The 27,545-nt window shown below is 48.4% G+C and overlaps 1 protein-coding gene across 1 annotated transcript; it reads right to left on the minus strand.

Annotated features, from left to right (window-relative positions):
- Nucleotides 1-836: 836 nt before the first annotated feature.
- LOC124703679 (protein DETOXIFICATION 12-like) lies at nucleotides 837-27,386 on the minus strand. Its single transcript, XM_047235901.1, has 7 exons — nucleotides 27,083-27,386; nucleotides 24,448-24,992; nucleotides 19,827-19,913; nucleotides 19,688-19,744; nucleotides 19,368-19,606; nucleotides 19,094-19,299; nucleotides 837-918 (listed from the first exon to the last, which is right to left on the minus strand). The coding sequence occupies exons 1-7, from the start codon at nucleotides 27,329-27,331 to the stop codon at nucleotides 868-870; spliced, it is 1,434 nt and encodes a 477-aa protein (XP_047091857.1). The 5' UTR covers nucleotides 27,332-27,386; the 3' UTR covers nucleotides 837-867.
- Between the last annotated feature and the right edge of the window lie 159 nt (nucleotides 27,387-27,545).

Raw genomic sequence — 27,545 nt, forward strand, 5'->3', positions numbered from 1 at the left:
CATTTGTATCAAACATAAATCGAAAATCTGAAATATGAGCATGTTAAAGGATTGTACGCCTGAATCTCGTTTACGGGCGGTTTGTCTTTATTTTTAATTTTACATGAGATTTCTTCATCTTCTATTTTTTCCTTTCATTGTTAAGTTTTTTTTTGTAAAATATTTCTATGCCTAGCGTGTCCCATAGCTGCAGGACAGATGTTGCAACCACACATTATCTGACGTTTCAGATCGATCATGCATGCAAGAATGTCTTTTAATTCAAGCATGGAGGATTTAGTGGCTGTGAAGTGCTATAGATCATATTTGGCAAACATAAGACTGTGCTTGGAAAAAGATTGAGGAATGGCTTTAGTAGATTTCTCGTATTGGTTTTAGCAACATTGTCCGTATTTGCTTCGGCAAACCAATAAGGAAAAAATATGAACATGTTATCTATTGACTATTATTTACTTATTACACTACATACCATGGATACGCTATAACCTGACTAAATGCTCATACATAATAGTAGACAAATCATTATGTATCTTAATAATTAGGTATTTCTTTAATATCTAGCCCGTGTAACTACATGGAATGATGACTAGTCAAAATAATTAGGATGCTGTGAATTAACGTAGAGTCTTTATTATATCCTTTTATATTGCTTTTAGTATATAATAGATAGATAGATAGATTTGAAATACGTCAACTTTAGTGGAATAGCAAACAGTTGTCACTTATAATATCAAGCATGCAAATCTAGCCACAAAAATGAGAGCATGCTATACTACTTATAATAAGATCTTGTTTATCTTTTGCTTTTTTTTTTTTTTGACAAGCTGCCCTTTTCAAGGCTTATTTTTTTGGGGTGCTCTCCAAGGCTCATGGTTTTGGGAGTCGTTCTGCAAATACTCTCTCCTTAGCCTCCTCAGCCTGCAAATTAACATGTACGTTAACTCATTTTGGAAATCAGAGTGAGAGAGAGAGTCATCCACATCATACATTCTTGTTGAAACTCGGACAATATAAAGTTGCAAACAATACATACAGAGTTGCTAGGGTTTGGGGGAAGCCTCTCACGGTAATACGTGGGGTTCCAGGTGTTTATATAATGGGCCAAAGGCCAAGAGTGAGAGTACAATACAATTAGGATACAAAAGTAATAGAACTACTATATACGCTCACACCCCCCGCAGTCACAGCGGCAGGTTCTCGAACGCAGAGACTGGATCGAAAATCAAGAAACAGCTGAGTCGGTGTTACCACCCGATTTTGGCCAAATCAGGAGATGGGCCGCAAGTGAAGATGGGCTTGAAGGACGTACACGTGGAGTATCTTCGAAGCGGCCTTGCGCTAAGAGTTGGGCTAAATGGCCCGTGTATCTGTAATATTATTAGATCGTATCGTATTTAGATTAAAAAGTTAGAACCCGGCCCGTGCACGGTTAGGTGCACGCCTCAATTAGAAAGTCCCTTGGACTATAAATATGTATCTAGGGTTATCGGAAAAGGGGGACAATCATCGTTCAACCAACACAAATCAGGCGCATCGCCACCCCTTTCTTCGAGGGTTTCTCCCGGGTAAGCACCATGCTGCCTAGATCGCATCTAGCGATCTAGGCAGTATACGTTTATTCGTTACCTTGTACTGCTCGTGCTGAAGCCTTGTTGATGGCGAGCAGTACTATTTATCCTTAGGTGTCTAGGGGCTTGCATTGATGCTTTCGCGTGCATATCTGCGTGGCAATGTCGTCCCTCGACACCTAGCTGCCCTTACACCTATCCAGGTGTAAGGGCAGCATCTTGCTTGTTCGTTACTAAGTAGATCCGATCCGTTATAGTTGCTCCTTGCTCCGCAGGGATTAGTTTAATATCTGCATAGTTAGGCCTTATACTGGGGTCGGACGATCCGGTAGTGCGTTAGGTGTTGTTCACCGTCCCTGCAAGGGATGTTCCGGGAATCAACGTTATGTTGGTTTTTAGGCCTCTCGTAGGGGTAGTTTGCATCATCTTCCGTAGCTGCTAGGCCCGATCACACGTAGGACGTTTCGGTTATGCGGTGAAAACCCTAAACTGTCGTGGATCGCTTTAGCTTTGTTCTGATCAAGCAGGATCCCCATGCCATTGTAAATCCAACGTGAAACATGGGGCGATCGGCTCCTTGAGCCGATCCACGAAGGAAACCTGATGAGCCGATAGGGCTCGTATTTAATGTTTACGTGTCTACCATGCAGGAACAATCGAAGCACTCTAACACCTTCCCGATCGGGTCTAGGTCGGGTGGCACGCCCTAGCAACCGCCAGGACGTGGCTGGAAGATTTGCGGGACGACGCGAGGTGCCAGGGTCCACTAAGCGGCCCTGGGAGCTTCCCGGCTCTTCGTGTTGCTTAGCCATTGCCCGTCGGTGGGTTTTGGAAGGTAACACATTCTGGCACGCCCGGTGGGACCATCTTCTGCAACATCCACGTCAACACCGACATCCGAGATGGCAGAGGAACAGATCACATACGAGGATCTCCCTCCTGATCATAAGAAGAAGTACGATGAGCTGAAGGCCATCGTTGAAGCCGAACTCATCGGCTCCTTTGAGAAAACCTGTTCGCACGGCATCAGGTTCAAAGGATTCACGCCACAAGGCGTCCTTGAAGGGGTAGATCTGTCTCTCCCTTCAGATGAACGTACCAGAGCCCTGCGACAGGAAATCAACTACGTGGTGGCTCACTCGCTACATCGGCATTCTGAGAGCCTGGTGAATTCTTTGGAGCGCGTTGCGTTCCGGGTGGTCCAAGAGATCATGGAGCGTCGGTACTCCCCGTCAGGACCTGCTCTAGGGACTCACCAAGGAGAGGTGCAACTCCACACCAGACCACCATTGCCGTACGCGATGGCAGCTCCACAGCAACAAGGTTCACCGGCATACGTTGTCTACAAGGTTGGAGGTGATCCGGGCGACTACCAGTTCTTATATGAGCCGCCCAAGGAGATCCCACACGGATACGTGTGCACGTTTGTGCCGGACTGCAACAAGCCGGACACGGGCGATCCGGGCTCCAACGGGAGGGGTTGCCGGAGCAGGAGCTATTGTTCCGGCGGAGAGGAACGACTGCGGCAGGCGGGGAGTTTGGGAGCGGAAGCTGAGAAACAGGCGTGGCTAGCCAAGTATACCACTCGCACCGGTCCAGGAAAGCTCGAGCTGCCACTACCTCCACCGCAGATCGGATCAGTGCAGTCCCGAGAGATCGGTTCGGCATTTTGCCGAAGAAGAAGATAATCGGCTATTCCAAGCCGTACCCCAATGAGTTCGACCTGATCCCACTACCACCTAAGTACCGGCTTCCGGACTTCAACAAATTCGGTGGGTCGAAGGATCTAGCTCCATCGAGCACGTGAGCCGATACTTGGCCCAGCTGGGCATGGCTTCGGCATCGGATCAGCTACGGGTGAGGTGCTTCTCGCAATCCCTCACCGGTCCAGCTTTTGGATGGTACACCTCGCTGCAGCCGAATTCAGTACAATCATGGAAGCAGCTGGAGGAACAGTTTCATACCCAATATCATTCAGAAGCTACTGAAGCTGGTATTGCCGAACTAGCACAGGTTCGGCAGAGGCGAGGAGAGACAGTGTCTGAGTACATTCAGCGATTCAGAACTGTCAAGAACCGATGCTATTCGGTTCATTTAACCGAGAAAGAAGCAGTCGAGCTGGCCGTGGCAGGCCTTGCAGCGTCATTCAAGGATCTGACGTTCCAAGTGGAGTACAACTCGTTGACGCACCTGGTCAGTAGGCTGACCTTATATGAACAGCGCCATCCAGAACTGTACCAGGACAAGTTCAAGCGCGCGATAACCCTGGTCAACGCTGATGAGGATGAAGATCCTGCGGAAGATCAGGAAGTCGCAGTAGCCGAGTGGACTCGGACGCCAGTACCTGTGTCCTGCAAATGGGTGAACCCGCTAGGACCTCCAAGAGGATTGGACTTTGATGTGAGCAAAACTGAACAGATCTTCGATCTACTGCTGAAAGAGAAACAGTTGAAGCTCCCTGAAGGCCACAAGATCCCTACGGCACAAGAGATGAACAAAAGGCCATACTGCAAATGGCATCATACGTTCACGCACGCCACCAACGACTGCAAAGTATTACGCTCACAAATTCAGATGGCGATAGAATCAGGCCGATTAACTTTCGGACAGTTTGCCATGAAGGTAGACATGCGTCCGTTTCCGGACGTCAACATGGTGGACCTAAGCCACTCCATAAGGGAGCCTGGGTTCTCTTTTGATGTCAATATGGCAGGGTTTGTGATCCGCCATGGCAAAGATAAAGCAGAGAGCAGCCACTCTCGTGGCAAGGATAAAGAGGAAGCCGTTCCACGCGACCGGCCCCAAGATGATGATAGACGGTACCTAACTGAGGAGGAGGTGAGAAGCATACGGTATCAGCGCCCACTCTCCGTGCACCTCCTCAACAAATATGAGCAGCAGTACGACCGACGTCGGCACCACGGCGAAGACGATGAAAGATATCGTCGGTCTGATGCAGCCAGAAGGTATCGTCAGTATGATGGAAGCAACGACGGGTACGAACGTCGCGCTAGAGGGAGGTCAAGGGAGCAAGACAACATGGATAAGCACTGGGACTGTCCCTTCTTCAAACATTGCTGGGACTCAGGAATGAGCCGATTGCCAACAATCGAGAACTGCCCAGAATGCAAACAGCAAAGGAGAAGGACAAACGAAGTTTCAGTGTTCGAGCGTCTAAGACCTCTCCCACCTCATAACAAGCGAGCTGAGTCATCTCAAGAAGAAGACTTCGAGGAGTCAGATGGAGAAGAAGATAGGTATCACCGGCCAAGGTGGTTCCCTGATGGACTCAGCCATTCTCAGAAGCGTAGAGTGCAACGGCTGTGAAACCTGGAAGAAGCCGAGGCATAGTACCTGTACACGTTGAGAAGAGCACGGCCCGATCTGGCCGTGAAAATTCAGCAAACATTGGAAACGAAGGCGCGCCCGCCAAAGAAAGTATGGCGCCCAAAACAGGCGAAAGCCGATGCAGAGGCATCGGCTGATGCCGATGCAGAGGCATCGGCTGATACAAAAATGGTATCCGTGGGCCTAACAGAGTAGCAGGTCCAAGACATTGGACATACGTGGCAAGGCCGATCCCTGAGGTCGGCCCTCAAAAAATGAAAAGCAAAGGATCTTATCTCCAGCACGCCACGTAGCTACAATGGAAATCCGAGAAGTTGCAAACCATCGTCAAACATTGCAATGGAAAGGGAGGCCGATTCGGGCAATCGGCCAAAATTATCCTCAACATCCCTTTGTCTGTGTTCAGCATTGATCCAACAGATGCCTGAAGAGCCGATACCATCAATTACTTGACAGAATCCTCGGGGGGCACATAGATGGATGAGACACGAGGATACGAAGCTCGGAGTAGATATCAAATGCCCAGCGGAACAGCTCAAATATGGGGGCCGATAGGTAAACAAATCGGCCGTAAAAAATGGAAAATCCAAAAAATGGAAAATTCAGAAATTTTGAGCACAGCCGATGCGCGGACATCGACTTAAGAATTCAAAGCCGATGCACGGCCATCGACTCAAGGAGCTGTTATAAGAAGAGGCCTGGTGAGGAAGTCTCAAAGTTACATGGCGAGGCTCTACTCTCCAACCGTTTGGTGACCTAGGTCTTCTCCGCGAGGACCTTCAACTTCGTTTGCGAGTCTTCAAGTGTAGCAGTGCTAGCAGAGGCTTGACTAAGGTAACGACCTCAATATTCTCGCCAGAAGCTGCATTGTTGAATTGAAGGAGCTCGGGGGGCATATACACAAAAGGTACAAGGTGTACGAGGCCGCGAAAATGTACCCAGGTGAGCCGATTCAGAAATTAGTCGGCTAGTAAAAATCGAGGAAGTACGAAGGATTTCAGCGATAGCCGATGTTTGGACGTCGACTCTAGTACAATTACGCCAGAGCTACCAGCTGCATGTTCAAGATGCGAATTCGGCAGTACTGTCAGAAGCATCAGTTAAGCTGTTGGTGATTCATCTACAACATCGGCTTTCAGCGGAGGGAAGGTAATCAATGGGGGCAAGTTTGGCTGGTTCTGCATAGTGCCTGCCTCAAACTATCTACAAGGCCCTTTGGTCGATCTGCGCATCCTCACCACTAATCTCGCCTTGACTGAGGCTCGGGGGGCAGCTGGTCTGGCGGATATTCTGTTTTGGAAGCCGATTGGGATATCATTGGCTGATCCTTCGCCGCGACTTTCTTCAACAAATGATGAATTCTTGAAGATTACCAGGTCTCAAAGTCATCAGTTGAGGAATGGAAGGATGGATTACGTAGGACCGATGCGTTGACATCGGCTTATTAAGCATTGGTTGAGGGAGAATCGGCTAAATCAACTTGTGGAAAATCGAAAAAATCAAATTGGAAGAAATTCTTCATTGATGAAAGGGGATTGCTTACAAGAAGGAGCTGATTACTCTCAAAAGGAGCTGCTGGAGGGATACATTGCCCTAATCTATTACTCCTAGCTCTATCCTATCTAAGGGCCGCTGCTGCCCTCGTCGTCGCCGTCGCCGCCGTCGGTGCTGCTCCCGGCTTGTTCTTCGTCGCTGCTGTAGCGACCTCCGGCGAGACCTTCATTGTCCTCGTCCTCTTCGTCGGCGTCGGCGTCGTCGCTGTCGAAGTCGCTCATGTTGCCCGGCCACGGGCAGAGACGCTTGGCCGGCGGCTCGTCAGAGGAGGCATCGTCCTCCTCCTCTTCCTCCTCCTTCACCTCCTCAGCGGAGGAGGGACCATCCCAGGAGAAGCCGTCGTCGTCACTTCCCTCCTCCGACGATCCAATGGCGAGGAAGCGAAGGTCGCTCTCCCCGTTCGTTAGGGACTGGTCATCTTCAGACCAGACGGAGGAGTCGTGGGTCGACTCGTCCCCGTCGGCTATGGCGCGATGGATGTTGGCCGCATGGGCCTCCTGCGGGTCCCATTCCGGCGTCGGCTCGCGAGAAGTGGAGGATTGGGTGGAAAGACCCGATGAGGGAGAAGAAGAGGAAGAAGACATGTTGGCCGAGGAGGGCTTTTGGAAGTACTAGTCCGAGGAGGATGAAGAAGGGAACTACAGGAAGTGGCCAAATAAAAGGGGATATAACGATTTAATGCTTAAACAGTTTCCGAGGACGTGGTGCCAGAGCCGTCAAACCGTGCAGAGAAGTTGAGAAGGCAAGAGTCGTGATGAAGAATACTGCGACGGTTCTGCTCTGCCGCGACATGACCCTTCGAAGGAGACAGAGGGTTTTGCAATTATCATTATCAAAACCAGGGGGCATGTGTTACCACCCGATTTTGGCCAAATCAGGAGATGGGCCGCAAGTGAAGATGGGCTTGAAGGACGTACACGTGGAGTATCTTCGAAGCGGCCTTGCGCTAAGAGTTGGGCTAAATGGCCCGTGTATCTGTAATATTATTAGATCATATCGTGTTTAGAATTAAAAAGATAGAGTCTGGCCCGTGCACGGTTAGGTGCACGCCTCAATTAGAAAGTCCCTTGGACTATAAATATGTATCTAGGGTTATCGGAAAAGGGGGACAATCATCGTTCAACCAACACAAATCAGGCGCATCGCCACCCCTTTCTTCGAGGGTTTCTCCCGGGTAAGCACCATGCTGCCTAGATCGCATCTAGCGATCTAGGCAGTATACGTTTATTCGTTACCTTGTACTGCTCGTGCTGAAGCCTTGTTGATGGCGAGCAGTACTATTTATCCTTAGGTGTCTAGGGGCTTGCATTGATGCTTTCGCGTGCATATCTGCGTGGCAATGCCGTCCCTCGACACCAGGTGTAAGGGCAGCATCTTGCTTGTTCGTTACTAAGTAGATCCGATCCGTTATAGTTGCTCCTTGCTCCGCAGGGATTAGTTTAATATCTGCATAGTTAGGCCTTATGCTGGGGTCGGACGATCCGGTAGTGCGTTAGGTGTTGTTCACCGTCCTGCAAGGGATGTTCCGGGAATCAACGTTATGTTGGTTTTTAGGCCTCTCGTAGGGGTAGTTTGCATCATCTTCCGTAGCTGGTAGGCCCGATCACACGTAGGACGTTCCGGTTATGCGGTGAAAACCCTAAACTGTCGTGGATCGCTTTAGCTTTGTTCTGATCAAGCAGGATCCCCATGCCATTGTAAATCCAACGTGAAACATGGGGCGATCGGCTCCTTGAGCCGATCCACAGGGAAACATGATGAGCCGATAGGGCTCGTATTTAATGTTTACGTGTCTACCATGCAGGAACAATCGAAGCACTCTAACACCTTCCCGATCGGGTCTAGGTCGGGTGGCACGCCCTAGCAACCGCCAGGACATGGCTGGAAGATTTGCGGGACGACGCGAGGTGCCAGGGTCCACTAAGCGGCCCTGGGAGCTTCCCGGCTCTTCGTGTTGCTTAGCCATTGCCCGTCGGTGGGTTTTGGAGGGTAACAGTCGGCAACCCCTTTGTCATCACATCAGCAAACTGAAGCTCAGAGGGAACATGTAGAACACGAACTTCCCCAAGGGACACCTTCTCGCGAACGAAATGAATGTCGATCTCAATGTGTTTGGTGCGGCGGTGCTGCACCGGATTAGAGGACATGTAGATAGCAGAGACGTTGTCACAGAAGACAACTTTCGCAGAACTGAGGGGTCGATGAAGCTCCTGCAGGAGTTGGCGTAGCCAACAGCAGTCAGCAACCACGTGTGCCACGGCTCGATACTCAGCTTCTGCACTAGAGCGAGAAACATTAGTCTGCCTCTTGGAAGACCAAGAAATCAAGCTATCACCATAGTATACGCAGTACCCCGAAGTAGAACGGCATGTATCAGGACATCCAGCCCAATCAGCATCGGAGTAGGCTGTAAGAGCTGTAGAGGAGGACGCGGTCAGATGAAGACCGAGATCCAATATCCCACGAACATAGTGTAGAACACGCTTCACAAGAGCAAGATGTGGCTGTCTGGGAGGATGCATATGAAGACATATCTGCTGTACCGCGTATGAAATGTCCGGACGCGTCAGAGTGAGGTACTGTAGAGCACTTGCAAGACTCCGGTAGTCCGTAGCATCAGTGATGAGCTCACCTTCAATGTCAGAAAGCCTGAGTATCGATCGGTGTGGTACATGGATGACAATCAGACATGCCAGCCCGTTGAAGGAGATCAACAGCGTACTGGCGCTGAGACAAAAACAACCCAGTAGAAGAGCGACGCACAGCAATGCCCAAGAAGAAGTGTAGGTCTCCGAAATCAGTCATAGCAAACTCACTATGTAATTTGTCTAGAAGATGCTGCAGAAACGCAGATGATGATGCAGTGACTATGATGTCGTCAACATACAGTAGGAGATAGGCGGTGTCAGCAGCAGACCGAAGAACAAATAGTGATGTGTCCGTCACAGAAGCAACAAAGCCAATGGTGGAGAGATAAGCAGCAAATCGTTGGTACCAGGCACGAGGAGCTTGCTTCAAACCGTAGAGGGACTTGTGCAGACGGCAAACATGATCGGGATGAGCAGGATCAACAAAGCCAGGAGGCTGCTGACAGTAGACAACCTCAACCAGGTAACCATTAAGAAAGGCGTTCTTCACATCAAGCTGTCGAATCGGCCATGAACTAGAAACAGCAATCTGAAGAACTAGACGGATCGTAGCGGGTTTGACAACCGGACTGAAAGTCTCATCGTAGTCCAGACCGGGGCGCTGTGAGAACCCACGAAGAACCCAACGAGCCTTATAGCGAGCCAAGGTGCCATCGGAGTGAAACTTATGACGAAAAATCCACTCCCCGGAGACCACATTTGCCTGAGGTGGACCCGGAACAAGAGACCAAGTTTTGTTGTCCAGGAGAGCTTGGTGTTCTTCAGCCATTGCTTGGCGCCAGAGAGGATCTTGCATTGCTTGTCGGAATGTCGTGGGCACGGGCGTGGCCACGGAGTCCACAGCAGAAATATCCAGGCGATTGACGGGGCGAGACACACGGCCAGAGCGTGTCGTCTTGGGTGCAGAAGGCGCGGTCCGGGCAGGGGCTCGCGAGCGAGGCGAGGTAGGCGCGGGAGCACTAGGCCCTGCCGTGGCAGACGAAGTGGCCGGGGCAGGCTGCCGTGGCTGCCGCGGGGCAGCGACAGGCGATCCCGCTGCCACGGGTGGAGAAGCAGCCGAGCGTGCGGACGTGCTTGGTGGCACGAGCGGGGCTGGCGCCCGTATGTCGGTGAAGAGGAAGTCCAGCCGCCGTTGTGTGGGCGTGGCAGAAGACACGCCCGAAGTAGATGCTGCAAGCTGAAACGGAAACACACCTTCGTCGAAAACAACATGTCGAGAGATTATAATTTTCCCGGAGGATGGATCAAAGCAGCGGTAACCACGGTGTTGAGACGGATAGCCAAGGAACACGCACGGGACCGAGCGAGGGCGAAGTTTGTGTGCAGCCGTAGATGCAACATTGGGATAGCATAGACATCCGAAGACACGCAACGAGTCATATTTGGGAGGGCGACCATACAGACGCGTGTAAGGAATCATTGACCCAATAGCCTTGCAAGGACGACGATTAAGGAGAAAGGTCGCGGCAGCAAGGGCTTTAGCCCAAGAACTCTCAGGGATATGAGCATGAAACATGATGGTGCGCATTGTATCGTTGATGGTACGAATGGCACGCTCAGCCTTGCCATTATGTTGAGAAGTGTAAGGACACGACAGACGAAGAGTGGTGCCGTGTTGGGCAAGAAGGTCATCAACGACAGAGTTGAGGAACTCGGTGCCGTTGTCCGTTTGCATAGAACGGATGGTGGTACCAAACTGAGTGCGTACATAGGCGAAAAATTTAGCAAGAATGCTGGAAACGCTAGATTTTTGTCGCAGCGGAAAGGACCAATAAAAGTGAGAATAATCATCGACAATAACAATGTAATATCGAAAACCAGAATTACTAATAATTGGTGATGTCCACAAATCACAATGTATCAACTCAAACTTGGCACTAGACGCAGAAGTAGACGAACTAAACGGAAGGCGCACATGTTTGCCGAGCTGACAAGCATGACATACATGGGGCCGCCGAAGTTTATTACACTTTATAAAAGATAGACTCTGGAGCGCCGACATAGCATCGTGACCGGGGTACCAAGTCGTTGGTGCCAGAGATCGGCGTTGGTGGAGACAAGCATGGCGGTGGTGGGTGGTGCTCGACGAGGGGTGCCAGGAAACGTGTAGAGATCCCCTTCACTATTGCAGCGAAGGATCACGCGACGAGTCTTCAGGTCCTTCACAGAAAAACCAAGGGAGTCAAACTCAACAGAACATGAATTGTCACGAGTGAATTTGCGAATAGAGAGGAGATTGCGAATTAAACGTGGGACAAGAAGAACATGGTTGAGTCGAAACACATGACCAGAAGGAGAGCGGAAAGAGGTAGAGCCATAGGAAGAGATTGGTACAGAGGTACCGTTCCCAACAGTGACAAAGTGAGGAGAAGATAGAGGAGCGGAGAACTGGATGTTACCCTCGTCGTTCGTCATGTGAGACGTGGCGCCAGAGTCCATGACCCAGCCACCCTGCTGGTACAACGAGTTGAGGGCAGCGATGAGGCCGGCATTGTCCCAGGCAGGCGATGTCGATGTGGAGGTCGAGGGCGCGGACTGGAACATGGGCGCGTTGATGGTGGTGTAGGCTTGAGGACGGGGACCGAGGATGCCAGCGCCCGTAGGAGGGCGCCACTGTCCAGCGCCAGGAGAGATACAGAACCAGGGACCCGTAGGCGCAGGGTTGGGCGCGCGATAGGGCGCAGCAGCCTGGGTTGTGGCGGTCTTCTTCTTGCCTTTGCGAGTTCGGCCGGAGTTGGACGAGCCGCCTTGACAGGCGGTACCCGTGCACGTTGGAGAAGGAGGCGCCGGGCACATGGCCTGGGCGACGAGTGCAGTGGAGGCGGCGTTAGCAGCCACGTTGGCCTGTTGCATCTCCTCCATGAGGAGCATGCTCCGAACACGGATGAATGTGGGCAGCGGGTCCGTCATGGAGATCACGGTAGCCGCGGAGGAGAACCCAGGCCCGAGGCCGCGCAGGGTGTTGAGGACGAGCGCGCGGGCCGAGACCGGGGAGTCGTTGTCGGCGAGGGCGTCGGAGAGTTGCTTCTGGCGGCGGCAGTACTCGGTGATGGAGGACGTGCCCTGGACCAGCTGGCGAAAGTCGTTGTCGAGGTAGATCGCCTTGCTGGCCTTGTTGGCGGAGAAGAGCTCGTAGATGGCCAGCCAGAGCTGGCGGGCTGTCTGGTTGCTGGCGAGGACCATATCGGCGACGTCCTCGTCAATGGCCGCGTGCAGATGGTTGAGCACGGTGTAGTCCTCCGCCATCCATGCGCCGTCGGTTGGAGCGGCCTGAGTGGTGCCGTCGATGTGGCCGATGAGGCCAGCACGGCTGAGCGAGGCGCGGAGGTAGATCGCCCACTTGGTGTAGTTCCCAGCGTCAAAGGAGAGGACGACGGGCGAGACGGAGCGGGCAGCACCGGCGGGAGACACAGCGCCCGCGGTGGTCGACACGATGGCTCCAGAGGTGGAGTTGAGGGCCATCGTGGGGTGCAGCGGAAGGTGAAGCCGGCGGCTAGGTTTTGGATCGGGAGAGATCAAACTGATACCATGTAGAAAGGTTGCTAGGGTTTGGGGGAAGCCTCTCACGGTAATACGTGGGGTTCCAGGTGTTTATATAATGGGCCAAAGGCCAAGAGTTAGAGTACAATACAATTAGGGTACAAAAGTAATAGAACTACTATATACGCTAACAGTTACAAGAGAATTTCCCTCATGGCGTGACGTTTTACTCAGCATGGATTAACACTTTAACTATGTGGATTAAATACATCCTAGTAGTTATCCAATCGTTACATGGTAAAGTGTTTTTTAAACCATCAATTTATAGAGCTTTCTTGGAATCAAACATCAACTTCGAATCAATTAAATTGTCACCTATATTTCCGGAACCTAACAATCCAGACCTTATAGAAGTAGATACTTGTTTGTGTCTCAGGAAAAGAAGATTCCACTTGAGATCAACTGCTGCTCTCATTGGTCGTAGGGTCCATATGTCATATCAATCTTCCTTTTCCCGTATCCCTCTTGAGATTTTTTTGTCATCTTCCCAGTTTTTTTTGCCTTCGCCAATATCATTTATTCAATCTAGATCCATGGAGGAGAGGCGCACCATCGATACCATAGCACCACCGACCGACCAAAGCGAGACATGTGCCTCAGGATTTTGCATCCAATTCATCCTCACCCAAGTGGTGCGAGACACGTGCAGGATCACTCAAAATCATGATGAAAGGAGCGACATGGAACAGAAAGTAGCTACCCTCTTCCCGACTACGCATGGTGGCATGGTGGCATGGTTGCATCCTGGTGCTGATAGTGCTTGCATGGCAGGCTCAAATGTGGGCGAGGGAATAGAGAAAAGGGAGCAACATGCTCACTATAACCTTCCCCAATGTCTCAAGATCACGTTCATCATCGCACATGGAGGAGGACGATTATGGCGCATGTAGAGCTGCGGTGGGCAATGACAAAAGCGAGCAATGTGGCATGGGCCTACGCGGATCGGGAAGAGAGAACGCAAGGTGATAGGAGCATGGGATGACGACATGTGTGCGTAGGTGTGATTCCTCGGAGTCCATGACTGTAATATCACTATAAGGGACATCCTCAATGTTTTTGGTGTAAGTTTAAACTCGTCGCATTTATTTGTCATAAATTTGAGGGTTGAATATCATCATATATCATTGATAAAATGAGGTGCTCATTTTATTTTTTGGAATTTTGATTTGAAAACCTTCAATGCAAAACAACATTACCATCCTTGTTGTCATGTTGGATTAAGAGTTCAGACATATGGAGCCGAATACTCTATTATTCCATGGTAGTAAATGGCTAGAAGTAGATTCGACAACATGGCACTAGCTTTGAGCGGACAAAAGCGGAGCACGGAGGGTTTGGGAAACTTGGTGGTGGTGCTGCAAGGAGGATAGGGATAAGAAGAGGTGTAGTTTGGGGTGAGAAGTTTGATGGCGCTTGGAAGGATAGAGATGTGATGGACCGAGAGAATGATTGACTTAGTTACATGGAGGAAACATGTCCGAAGTGTATGATATCTATATTCCCGGTGAACAAAACTGGTTCATGGCCGAGATTGGCCAGTGGTATTAAGTACTACATGATGTTAATTTCAAGGATTTCACGTTTAGATTTGAATCCCCACTAGTACCATGATTTCAAGGTTTATAATTAACTTTCACCCATCTTTATGAAGGATGGCACATTCCTTGGCATAGCATTAGCCACACTATTGATAACTGTTTGGTTCATCCCCTACAGCAGGATAGAAAAAGATTCATCACTTGCATCACACTTGGGTCACTTCTCTGACCATGATGTTTAGCCACCGTAGCCCTTACCGAACCAACATGTCTATTATTCTTCATGAAACCAAATTCATTGTCGCTGCCATTTCCCTCCTACCCCCTCTCATGATTTCCTATATTGGATCCTACTCCACCTCCTCTTGAATGTGTTGGCTTCTTGACATCATTACCCTACTATTATGCATGCTCCCAATGATTGTTTCTCCTTTCAATGCCACCTCAGTTATCGTTGTTAGTGATAAGGGGTTCTTTACACGCTGCCATGGCAATCTCACTTTCGAAGATTGAAAGAGAGTTTATTTGTTCGGTATTGGATCGGGTCAACAAGTTTGGATCAAAGGTGAGCTATGGAGGTTAATATGGATTATCATTCGGGTTTTGGGAAATTATTCGTTGCCCTAATGAGGTGTAATGTCGGAGATGGGTTTTAGGTGGCTTGTTGGGCCCCTCCCCCTAACACAGTGGATGGTGCAATGAGCGGATAACCTGGCATCACAGAGTGTGATTAGGCCCACACCGAGGCCGGTTGTATAAATAAGAAGCACAATGCTATGTATGGTCTTTCACGTCCCCTCTACGTAGTGAGTAGGGCAGCATATAATGAGGGGCATGATGCCCTTGCACATCTTAGTTCCATCCATTCAGGTGGGCGCAGGTGTAGTTTGATGCTGCTATATACAACGAAAAATCTTGCTTTTCATGAAGGTAGTGTGCATATGTGTAGCCCTAGGGTATCCATGAAAGAAGTGTTCGTTGGTACCAAATGGCGCTTTTTATCGAAGTGTGGATGACTCGATAAGAATAATGACGAGGGTAGTACCTCTTTTTATATAAATTTAAGGGGCTTATATTTCACATTTATAAGAGGGTTCGGGGCAATCCATCATGGTGACTGAGCTGCTTCACGTCAATGGGTTTGGGTATGTAGCTTCTAGTTTTTGACGCAGATAGTGTCTCCCTTCCTTCGTGACATGCACAACCATAAACATCCCATGCTAGGTCGTTGTCCTTGGACCTTGGGTCTCCTGTATGCGCAGTCCACCAGTGTACAATGTATTATGTACACTTCCTAAATAACGATAAATGTTGAGTGTTGTCTTCTGGTGACCTAGCGATTCTTCTCTTCAGAGGTTTTCCATGCAACTTGTGAGAGGCCTAAGTTGTCCACGTATATTCCTCGCTCGAGCCTTGATATTCCACTTAGCACCAGTGAAGACTTGGCTAGGAGGTTCAGTTATTTAGCCACACACATAGGTCGTGTTTCTGGTGCCAATGTTGCTAGCATCAATGAGCTATGTCCGAAATTCGGGAGAGGCCGATGGTAGCATTGCTTGAAAGTGTGTAGGTTGATGGGAAGAAACTATTTCACTCATGCGCCAACATTAAAAAAAATCCCCCAAGAATCCGATGTTGATGCCTTCTCACAGGGTCCTCTCACCCCCCATGTTGGCATGATCTGTGGGGTGAGCACGTCCATATTTAGAAGGCGCAATTGTGTGTTCAGCCTCCATCATGTTGGCGTCTTTGACTTTGTTCTTAGATCCTGCAACAATGTGTTGTTATGGTTATGCGGCATCATCCTCGTCTCATAGATACGACGACCACACTCCATCACATGTCTAAGCAAGGCCTTGACTGTTATCACTCCATTGGGAACCGAGCACTTAATCATCATGTAGGTATTGATTTTATGCCTGTATACTGGACAATCTAAGGCATGCCAAGAAATGCATTGGATACCATTGGAAAATATTCCACCTTGAAGATGCATTGCTTGATGCTGAAGTTGTCTCGGTCTTAGAATGTTACGGGCAATGTAATTTGTCCCCTTTGCTTGTGCGCCATGGGTATTACACAATGTAAGTGGTTGGGGATAATCGTATGTGTAGGATCTGAAGACATGCATTTTCTTAAGTGTATCCACCATGATGATTCTACAAGAGCTTACTCTCTATATCAACACTTGATGGATGATAATGTTGGCGATCACTGGCAACACAAAAAATAGCAAGCAACTTGTGTAGGCCAAAATTTCCTTGCAGTCATACATCCAGAAGAATACCAGATCAATGTCCCAAGCTGGCTTGGACGAGGCCCAAGGCTCAACATTGAGGATTGCCGTTACAAGTATTCTTTGTGTCTTTGTGTGACGTATTTCCGTTGAATCCTCCCCACACGTGGTTCAACTGACTAGTACTTGGATGCGGCATTGATAATTACCGGGGAAACCATGCTTCCTCGGATAGACTAACTGTGGGCCGCCAAGCATATCCCCCGCCAAGGGAGCTACAAAGATCCTCCTCAAGGCCGTCGAAAAGATGAGGAGAAGGCCAACCAGCCATGTGAAAGAGTCACGAGCCCCCCGCCCGACAAGACCACATAGCACCTTTTCTAGGAAGGAATCGTCATCAATGATGATTCGCTCCTAAACCCGGGGAGGATTGCGTCACCAATGACTATTCGCTCCAAACCCCGGGGAGTGCTGCGTCATCCATGACTCAATCCTAGTCGCTTTACGACTTGGACTGGTCGTGATAGGATCGGACCACGTAGCACCTTTTCCATTAAGGAATCATCATCAATGATGATTCGCTCCTAATCCTAGGGAGGATTGCGTCATCAATGACAATTCGCTCCGAACCGTGGGGAGGGTTGCGTCAACCATGATTCAATCATAGTTGCTTTACGACTTGGACTGGTCGTGATAGGATCGGACGGGGTTGCGTCGTATCAGTGTCGGACGCGGTATGGAAATGACCAACCATGAGCATGTGTAAGCATTCCCCCATAGTGTAGATACAACAAGACAAGGATCAGAGGAAGGACATTTTTATCTTAGCTACAACTGAAGGAGGACTAGACCTAGGTTGGTGTAGAGTGGCCCCCTAAGTTGCATGCCATGGCGACACACCTTCAGAACAAAAAGGGGATAAAGCTTGGGGATCAAGGTAGAAAGCCAGCCTCTATGTACCATCAGGGCCCATCACGCTGTGGATCGATGCCCATGAGAGTGCTTAGAAAATCCTAAGCAACTATGGTATCCCCTTTAGCTATAACAGGAGGACCATGTCCTTAGAAAAGAGAGAAAGGCCACCCCCGGTGAGAGAGATCGCCTTTGCCTCCCTAAGAGAAAGACAAAGAGGATAAGAGTGAGAGAGATAGAGATCCAACGAGCTAATCATCATAGTTCCTCATAACCCGAAGCAGGGAAAGAAAGCTGTAGTCGTGTTGACCACCTTAGGAGGAGTGCGTGGGCACACTAGACTCTGACATGAAAAACGGATAGGGCCACCGACCCTGAGGCGGGCATCATATCGCAATTTCTCCGAGGCACGACCCACCATGTAGGAGTTCGCACCTCCAAATCTGCCATTGTGCCTCCCCTTGGTGGCGTACCTCTTGTTGCCTCTACTCTAGCCGTCCTTCCCATCACAGTCACCATCGCGGTCCCGGACTTTGCCAAAAAAGGCTCGCCCATCTCTACGATTGCGTGTCTTGGATGAAGCAGAACACCATGTCAGCTCACGATCACGCATCCCGAAGTCTTGGCCACCAAGCTCCCAGTCATAATCCTGGATGGAGCGGTGATCGTGCGCGGGAATCGAGCTGGCAATGCCTCCACGCCTAGCCCCATGAGTACTTTCTAGCCCATTCTTACACACGGGAGCCACATCAAATAAATTATTCTTTAAGAGGCCTAATCATCAAAAGCGGATAGTCGGATGCAAGATTTTGTGCTTTCCATATTTGCAGGAATCGACACATTTCAACACACCCTAAATCATTCGCAAAAAAGAACACACCCTAAATCCTCGTCTCTACCTGCTTCATCCCTTCCAAAACCGGTGACCCCCATCCAAACCGGTGAACCGTTGTTAGAGCATCTCTACTCGGGAGGGGGGGGAGGGGGGGTGGGGCTAAAGGCCCCCTAAGGGGCTATGGGGGGCGCTGGCGCTAAAAATCGTGCCCAGCCAGCCCCCAATTTCATTTGGGTGCCGGTGTGGCCCTCAATTTCACTTGGGGCTCCGGATGGCCGCGTGTTGGCACGAAGGAGGATGCTACGAGAACGCGTGAAGCACCCGATCGTCGTGGGCCACATTGTTAGCTGCTACGGACCGGTCGTCTTCTTCCTCCTCGCCTTCTGCGTCGTGTTAATGGCATGATTGCCTTCAGCGCCAGCGACATTGACGCGTTCGGTCGAAGGGGCACGCATCAGCGTTAACGCCAGCCAACACATCCCCTTCCCCCTCTATAAAAACCGCCCAGGAGTGTACAACCCTGGGATCTTACAATGCCATGTGTAATAATTGATGAGTTGTAATAGAGAAACCAGAAAAGAAAAAGATATTTGTGTTTTGTTTGTTAATAGATGGTCTATTTTTAAGAAAAAGTAAGAAAATTTCTCTGCTGCACCATATATCTTATCTTATCTTGCTCACATGTTTTCTTGTTTAATTTAATAACACCGTCATTTTAGGAACGCACAACCTCTACTGTTAGAGATAAACTAACAGACAATTAGAAATACACCAATATTTCGCATTCTCTTGATGGCATGAAATAAACAAGAAAAAGATGAAATAAACAAGAAAAAACCATCTTATTGACCACTACACATTCGATTTGGTTAACCAATGAGTAAAAAATGGCTTAAAATAGAGAAAGAACTTACCATCTTTTCCCAATCAGTAGTAGCAGTAATCACAGATAGGAGAATGACCTGCGTGGCTCCACCAGCTATCATGCCAAACACAAACCCCATCCCTCTTAGTTGCATTGCAAAACCAAAAAAGAGAGCGACGGGCAATCCGACAAGATAGAAGGCGCCCAGGTTAACATAAGCCCCTAAATGCTGCCATCCACCGCCCCGAGCAACACCTGAAAGATTAGGATGGATCACTTCATCTAGTTTACCTTATGATGTCGCCAGAGACATGGGTACGTACCTGAAAGGACTCCCTGGAAGCTGTCTGTAATAACTGAAATGGAGAGCAAGGGTACCATTCGGGTGACATAGCTTATAACCTCCTCCTCTTTGCTGAATGCAATTCCAATGAAGTGGCGCAGTGCTAGAAGTGTTGTGCTCACCAAGACCGCTGAGCATGCTATAAAAGACAATGCAACACCTACCGCCAACCGAGCCCCTTTTGGGTTGCCAGCACCTAGTTCATTTGACACACGCACACTGGGACATTGATTTTACATTGTTAGCGTGAGAAATTCGGTAGAAACAGCTATAAAATGGGAAGATGATAGCAACAAGTACCTTGCAGCTGCTCCAAGACCGAAAGGGATATTGTTCAACAGTAGTAGCCCAGATATGCTGTTGAAAGGGACATTACTTTGGTAAGCGTCATAACACATGATGCAAGGATATCTTAGTTACAAGTTCTACTGATACATACCATATAGAAAGCACAGAAGTTTCAAGTGCTGGATTTGGTAAGATCCCACAAAGCAGAACAATCAGCTCTAAAGACCACCACTCAAGGCTGTGCTCAAGAAAAGTTAGATTAATGTCTGGAAGCTTAACAAAATTTGAAGCTTAACTGAGGTGAAATTTTCGCAACCTTCACATGAACAGGGGTTGCATCTTCCATAAAACCTTACTATTTTAGGAATGTAGGTTAAAGTGCATCTTTGCCTCTAACTGGTTTTGATGTTAATAACAAACTAGTATGATGGCCCTTGCAAATGCGAGGGCGACGCCAACACATGAATACGTCGAAAAAATCTTTTTATGCTTATATATAATTTGTATCATGCGATTTAGAATTAAAATGGTTCTGTTAATTTTCACCATAAATATTATGCTAAATAATAGTTACTTGTGCGGGAGACATCTTTAATCATACTCCCTCCATTCCAATGTATAAGGCCCCCTTGTTTTCCGTGTCTTTTTTAAGCAAGAATTACCTTAAGTATATAAAGATCGCTGGTACAAAATTAGCATCTTTAGAAAGTGTTTTTCAATATGAATCCAACTATACTAATTGTGTACAATATAATGAAGATCCCGTTTTTGTTTTTGTCAGTTAAAGTTTGTCTTGAAATATGCGTGCCTCTTATTCATTAAAATGGAGGTAGTATGTAATTTCTAGAAGAATAACTAATGTTGCCACAAAAAAGACTGAATAAGTAAATATACGTGCCTTTTGTAGTGCGGATATAAAATCAATAAATACAACTAAATTTATAATCCAAGTTAGGATTTATTTTTGTTTGATGGTCAATGTGAGGTTACAGCCTGTTAGGTATGGGTGTATTTCGTCATATTCATGGTTGCATTTTTTTTTTGTATTGTCAAGTAAAAGTAGGATCGGATATCTTAATTTTTTCTTGAGAGAGCCTTGTTACTCTTAGATGTGTGGGGGCTCCTATAAGGTTGGAGTAGTACGGAAGCATCCAACCTCTTGGGTTTCCCCTGAAAAGCTTGTGAAGGCTACAGAATACATCAAGATCTACCGTTACGGCCAGGAAGACCGTCGGCACACCGCCGTCGGCATCATCTGGTCTCGGCACAACTGTCGCCGTCGGCATAGCGGCCATGCTGACAGCCAGACTTAGTCGTCGGCACAGGGCAAGGTGGGCCTGGCGAAGGGCTAACGGCCGTTAGCCCAGAAACAAACTGTGCCGACGACCAGATTTCTTGCCGCGAGTCCCAGAATTCGTGTCGCGGCCGCCATCCAGCCCCTCCGGGAAGACCTGTACCGACACCCAGACCTGCCATTTGGACCATTTCAGGGCCTGTGCCGATGGCAGACCTTGCCATTGTGACTGATGGCACATTGTGTCCCACCATCTCCCAAAGAGGCTTACAACAATCTTTATGACGATTTGAACTAGGAGGATAAGATATCGTGTTTGTGCCACTTTGGTTATTTCTATCCATTCTCTTATCATATTGTTTAGTGGTAGCTTGTTAGTTTTACCTTATTACATATTTTTGGTTTCTGACATAATGTAGGTTTAGGTTCTATCAAAAGAACTTGCATTTTATTTAAAATTGCATGTCCACACTTCCACTAAATTCAACTAAAGGATTATAATTAGTAGGAGATCTAAACATACTAAATTTATAGTTTTCTTCAAACTTACATAGTACATTTACACCAACGTGCACTTTTGTCCAGGTAATGTCAAAAGTTGGCTAACAAATCCAAAAGTTGTTTACCCGAGACCATTCAATGTCACATAAACAAGAAAGAAGAGTACATAGGTATAGAATAATCCTTTCTGGAAGGGATTGATGGGGGTCAAGAAGGAGTTTTTTTCTATAGGTTTTTTCAAAGTGGGTAATGGAAGATACCTGGTTAGGAAAAACTTCGTTAGCTCAGCAGTATCCGTCTTTGTATAATATTGTACATCACAAGAATGTAACAGTAGCTCATGTGTTAGCTCAAACCCCTCTGAATATTATTTTCTGAAGGGTGTTGAGTGGTAACAAATGGACTTCATGGTTACAATTATATCGAAAACTGTTGATGGTAAACTTGAATGAAAAGAATGATAGTTTTGCCTGGGTCTGACATCCAATGGCTTGTTTACGGTGAAGTCTATGTATGAGAATCTTATGAGTGACCATACCCTTTTTTCGGAGAAAGTATCTCTGGAAGGTTAAAGTTTTCCTTAAGATAAAGATTTTCATGTGATTTTTTAGTAACATGGTCCTGAGTTAACTAAAGATAACTTAGCTAAACGTCACTGGAATGGGTGCACGAAATGTGTTTTGTGCGGAGACCAGGAGACTATTCAACACCTTTTTATTGAGTGTCCTTTAGCTAAACTTCTTTGGCGTACGGTTAATTTTACATATGATCTTCCGCCTCCAACCAATATTACTAATATGTTTGATAACTGGTTGAATGGAGTAGATAGACAATCTAAGACTTTTATGCGGATTGGGCTTTCTGCTTTACGTTGGTATATATGGAGGGTCGGAATAATATTATCTTTAACAAAAAAAATTTTCACTACTTGCAGGTTATCCATATGGTGTCTCATTGGGTTCAGCTTTGGGCCCTCCTTTCGCCGGAGGGACAGCGGGATGCCATGGTTTTTGGATGCACACGGCTCTAGATAGTCGTTCAGGATATCTTGTGCCATGCTGGCTGGCGACATACTAGGAAGCTATGTTGATGTGTAGTCATAGTATGTTTTGCTTTTTTCCCTGGTTTTTTTTGTATTAATTCTTGGCGATGTTGGAGTTGTAAACATTACCGAATTTGAACCCTTTTTAATAAATGGCCTTGTGCATCATCACGATGCAAAGCCGGGGTTATATTGTTATGGTGGTGCTAGAGTTTGGGAGGGAGAGAGATGGCTGCGATGGTGCGAGAGGGCCGGCCGGGGGCCTTGCCCACGACCGGTGGCAAGAGGGAAGGGATTTCCTTCTTAATTCTTGCTTGATTAGATTGATACATCTCCGCTCCTTATATAGAGAGGTTTACTTGACTCCCAAGCAAGGCTTACTTGACCCCTAAGCAAACCATAAGACTAACGGGCCCAGGCCCATGACGTACTCTAACACTACACCCCACTGGACACGCAGCTCGTCCTCGAGCTGCAACCTAAACAAACCATGACTCGACGCAACACAAACCTAACACCTAAAAACGAGCCTTTTACATCTCGGCTTGTTTTATTACTCTCAACCTGAAATGGACTGGGACGCTTTATTGTTGACCCCTGAACATAAAGTGGACACCATCCGCCCGTCGGACGTGCACTAGTACAGCCACCTGGATCCCATGGAAACCAGCGGGGCAAAAGGAGCCCGTGCGGCGGCCGGCGACGGAATGCAGTGGTGCTACGCGGTGCGCTCCTGTCGGTGACACCATGCCTTCTCCCCGCCGGATGACTATCGATGGCGCAGACTTTGAGGTCGCTGCCCGCGGGAGAAACAGCATGTCCGCCGCCCGTGGGGGAAACCGTACGCCCAAGATCCCCGACGCAGCGGACGAGATCGAGGTCCGTTGCGCAATGAAGCGCAACTTGAAGGAGCTGCAGGCTGCGAGATCACGCATCTCCCGCACACGCCGACGCACAAGGAGGCCGCGCGCAGCAGCTTGCAGCCTCACCGCCGCCGACACGTGGCGGATAGCGATCCAAGCCGGAAGCGGTGACGGCGACGGAGGGAAACAGACCTGGTGGAAGGGCATCCCGGGCGGTGTCGATGTAGAGCCCGGGGCCAAGGTCGCTCCCACACCGCCGAAAGGCAGGGACGGCGTTGGTGGCGGCAGCAGCCGCTGCTGCGATGTTGGTGGCGACGGCAGCAGCTGCTGCTGTTGCAGTTGCCCACCGAACGACAGCGACGGTGAGGACAGCAGCTGCAGCGGTGGCGTTGGTGGCGGCGGCAGCAGCTGCTGTTGCTGTAGCGTCCCGGTGGGGAAGAAGGCGGCTGGCTGTTGGCGAAGAGGGACCCCCGGCGCCGAGGTATGGCCCGACCCGGAGATGATGGACAGCGGCAGCGGGGACTGCAGCAGCCCGTAGGGATCGGCTAGGAAGAGGCGGATCTCCTGGACAGCAGTGGTGAGATCGCGGAGGGCTGCGCTGATCTCCGCCGGGGAGAGAACAGTGGGGACATCGGAGTGCGGCGGCGGTGGGTGGGAAGAACTCGGTGGAGGGCTGGACATGATCGAACCCGGGAAAGCTGATACCAAATGTTATGGTGGTGCTAGAGTTTGGGAGGGAGAGAGATGGCTGCGATGGTGCGAGAGGGCCGGCCGGGGGCCTTGCCCACGACCGGTGGCAAGAGGGAAGGGATTTCCTTCTTAATTCTTGCTTGATTAGATTGATACATCTCCGCTCCTTATATAGAGAGGTTTACTTGACTCCCAAGCAAGGCTTACTTGACCCCTAAGCAAGGCTTACTTGACCCCTAAGCAAACCATAAGACTAACGGGCCCAGGCCCATGACGTACTCTAACATATATCTCCATTTCGAAAAAATGGTATAGAATACTCATATATAGGATGAATTTTAGGTGCCCAGAATACACAACACGGGAAAAACAATTTACTTACCAAAGCATAAGGGTGGACGGTACACCCAAACGCATCACACTGCCGAACGATCTAAAAGCTTCAGACGAGATTGGAGCTCGTGTTTTCTCACAAGAAGGTGAATACTTAATGTAAAGACAGAGAACAATCGCTTCAACCCAATCGCAGATTGTGACGGATAAAGCAGCTCCAGAAGAACCCATGCCAACTTTATAAACCATTAACCAACACAAAGGAATAAATACGGAGATTGTGATCAAGGAACTAAGAACCATAGGAAAGACCAAGCTTTGGCACTGCAGAAACTTCGTAAAGCACTGAGAAAGACTGAAGGCAAATAAACCAGGGATAAGCCATAATGCAAATTTTCCAGCTTCATTTGCTATTTGTGGATCCTGGCCTATGAGAGCAAGCACTTCGGGAATGAAAAGCCATAGAATACCGATGGGCACGCTCACAAGAAAGAGTACAATGATGGACCTGTAGGTGTATAAGGACAACTCATCATACTGTTCTGCTCCATAGGCCTGCCCACAAATAGTTTCCAGAGCACATGCCAGTCCTGCCTGAAGAAAAATTGCATCAGTAATGAACTAACGAATAATATACATATTATTCAGGAATAATTCGAAGCTAAAGTAGGATAAAGTGCAGAGATAGTGCTAAAAAGTGTCAAGAGTAACGACGATGGATTGCGAAAGGAGGGCAACAATTCCATTTTTTGCAAGAACATGCAACTTTTTCGTATAATGATATTATTAGGGTATACATGGTTTAAACTAACACATAGCCAAGATTTTTTTTATCTTAATTTCTGGTTTTGGTCGTTCGGATTGCATTGTTATTTCGATCTGAATTTCTATCCGCTTAACTATATCCCAAAGTAGGTTTCGGTCTGGGCCAACTCGACAAGCCCAGATTCCTTGGGCCAGGCCTAGCGGTCGGGCTGGCCTAACCCCACTGAAACTGGTTGGCCTAGATGAACCAGACTAATGCACTGCCGATCAAACTTTTTTTTCAAGCGACCCCTCACAAGGTCCATTTTCATTACCATGGAGATAACGAAAACGGCATACGACAGTTATGTTCAAGAGACGAAAAACTAAAGGCAGAAAGTAAAAGCGGGGGAGGGGGGGGGGGGATCGCCGCCTACTGCTACCGTTTTTACGGAAACTATTACAAGACAAACTGTTTTGTAACCAGATAGCCAAACGAAACCACCAAAGGCTATCAGCCAGATCGCCAGCCAAAAACTAACTTCATCCAGGGAAGGGCACAGGAACTAAGTAACCAAGCAACCAGCGCGGGGAGAAGGACTATCAACAGGAGCAGCTTTTTCTTGGAGCAAACTATGTGCCCTCTCCATCACCAGTTTCCATATCGTCTTCCGCAGGGTCAGTCATAGTAGCATCTGTCAAACGGAAAATTCCTCCAGGTTGCCCATCAGACAACGGTGGAGCAGCAGAAGCACCAGCAACAAGTTGAAGGAGACTGGCAACACCAGCTCGAGAGTTATGTAGACCTGCCCAGTAGTTCGTAAAAAGAAAAGCAAAAGAACTGCCGATCAAACTACTAGCTAGCATCAACTCTACCATCTGCCCAAGGAGCCAGGTTAATTATTATGTGCTACAATCGGTTATTTAAAGAAGAGGATCTCCTCCACAGGACAGCTACCGCGGATGTAGGTGGATCTACTCCAAGGAGGCATGAGAGTTGGGATGCTTGTAGTCTTCGCTAGCTGGTTCAAGAATTTATTTGTAATTTTTATTACTTTTGAAATTATGTGTACTACCATTAATGTTTATTAATAGATTGGTGGATTTTTGGAAAAAAACATTCAGGTAATGTATTGTATAGAGATAGCATACAAAAGCTAGGCTAGCCTTTTCTTTCTTTTTTGAGGGAATCGATGCTAGCATCAACCAAAATGTGACTACTCATTGCTCCTCACATGTGCCTCTCCCTCTCGTCGTCATCGCGAGTCCCCTGCATCGCTGCCTCCTACGAAGTGGTAACGACGAAAAACAATTTAAACAATGATGAAACTAGTCAGGTTAAGCCAACCCGACCAGGCCTAGCCAGGTTCGGTTAGCCCGACTAGGGTTGTCGGCTGGCGGGCCTAATGGAATCCCAATCTTTTGGGTTCGCCAAGCCCGAAAGACCATGGTAGGGGTCAACCAGGCCAATGTCGCTATATTTTTAAAAACATTGAAAATTCCGCAATATTTGTGGAATTAAACAAGACAAAACAAAAAAAAAATTAAATTAGCTAGTAGCTAGCATATGTTGGACGAGTATTTGCTTGTAGGCTGTGGCAATTATGCAGTAGCCAGCCGAATAATTAGTTAATACTCGTTATTATTTTTGATATGCAAAAAGTGACAAATTAATTGGACCTTGGCGACACAGTTCACCCGAAGTGAACCCTGATGAGAACATGAGAACTCCTGCCGCAACTACAATCAACACACGATGTAAGGGGAACGACACCTTCCGCCAGCCACATCATATATCGTCCTGCTGATATGCATGTGCCGGTGAAGCTGCCTTTGGGGCTTGGGCTGCATCTTCAGGATGTGTTCGCTTGCTATTGCTACTCGCATCCGAAAAAACAACTAAGGAAAATATGCAAGGGGAAAACATAGAGTGGGCTCACGATGATGCTGAAGCCGGTGACTATGCTGAGGGAGTTGGCCATGGCCGCACCAGCGAGCTCGACCTCGCCGAGGTGCCCCACCATGGCAGTCGCGATGAGCTGCATCATGAACTGCAGCAGCGCCACGAAGATCATGGGCAGTGCCACAGCCACCAACCGGCCGGACTCCTCCGCGGCTTCCCTCCACCATCGCCCCTTCTCATCGTGTTCCTTGGTGAGCAGAAGCGGCGCCTCACAGGAAGGGTACATGGACTCTGGCAAAGGCTTTGTGGTCTAGACTTTGGAAAATACGGGAGCTAGCGAGGGAAGGCTGAGGCAGGTTTGATGGAGGACTCCGATTCGTACGTAGGACCATATAAGCATCGACTCCGGTGACTGGTGCACCGTACTGACGACAAAATCATATAAAGTATGGGTAAAGTATTGCGCCTAATTCCAAATTTCAATGGGGTGTCCACATGGG

Source organism: Lolium rigidum, chromosome 3 (genome assembly GCF_022539505.1).
Source record: "Lolium rigidum isolate FL_2022 chromosome 3, APGP_CSIRO_Lrig_0.1, whole genome shotgun sequence".
Classification (NCBI taxonomy): domain Eukaryota; kingdom Viridiplantae; phylum Streptophyta; class Magnoliopsida; order Poales; family Poaceae; genus Lolium; species Lolium rigidum.

Excerpts from the sequence above, each read along its gene's own strand:
- LOC124703679 (XM_047235901.1), bottom strand. The coding sequence starts at position 27,331 with ATGTACCCTTCCTGTGAGGCGCCGCTTCTGCTCACCAAGGAACACGAT. Across the intron at positions 24,993-27,082 it reads TCACCGGCTTCAGCATCATC|GCAGGACTGGCATGTGCTCT; the intron begins GTGAGCCCACTC and ends ATTTTTCTTCAG. Across the intron at positions 19,607-19,687 it reads GGTCTTGGAGCAGCTGCAAG|TGTGCGTGTGTCAAATGAAC; the intron begins GTACTTGTTGCT and ends TCAATGTCCCAG.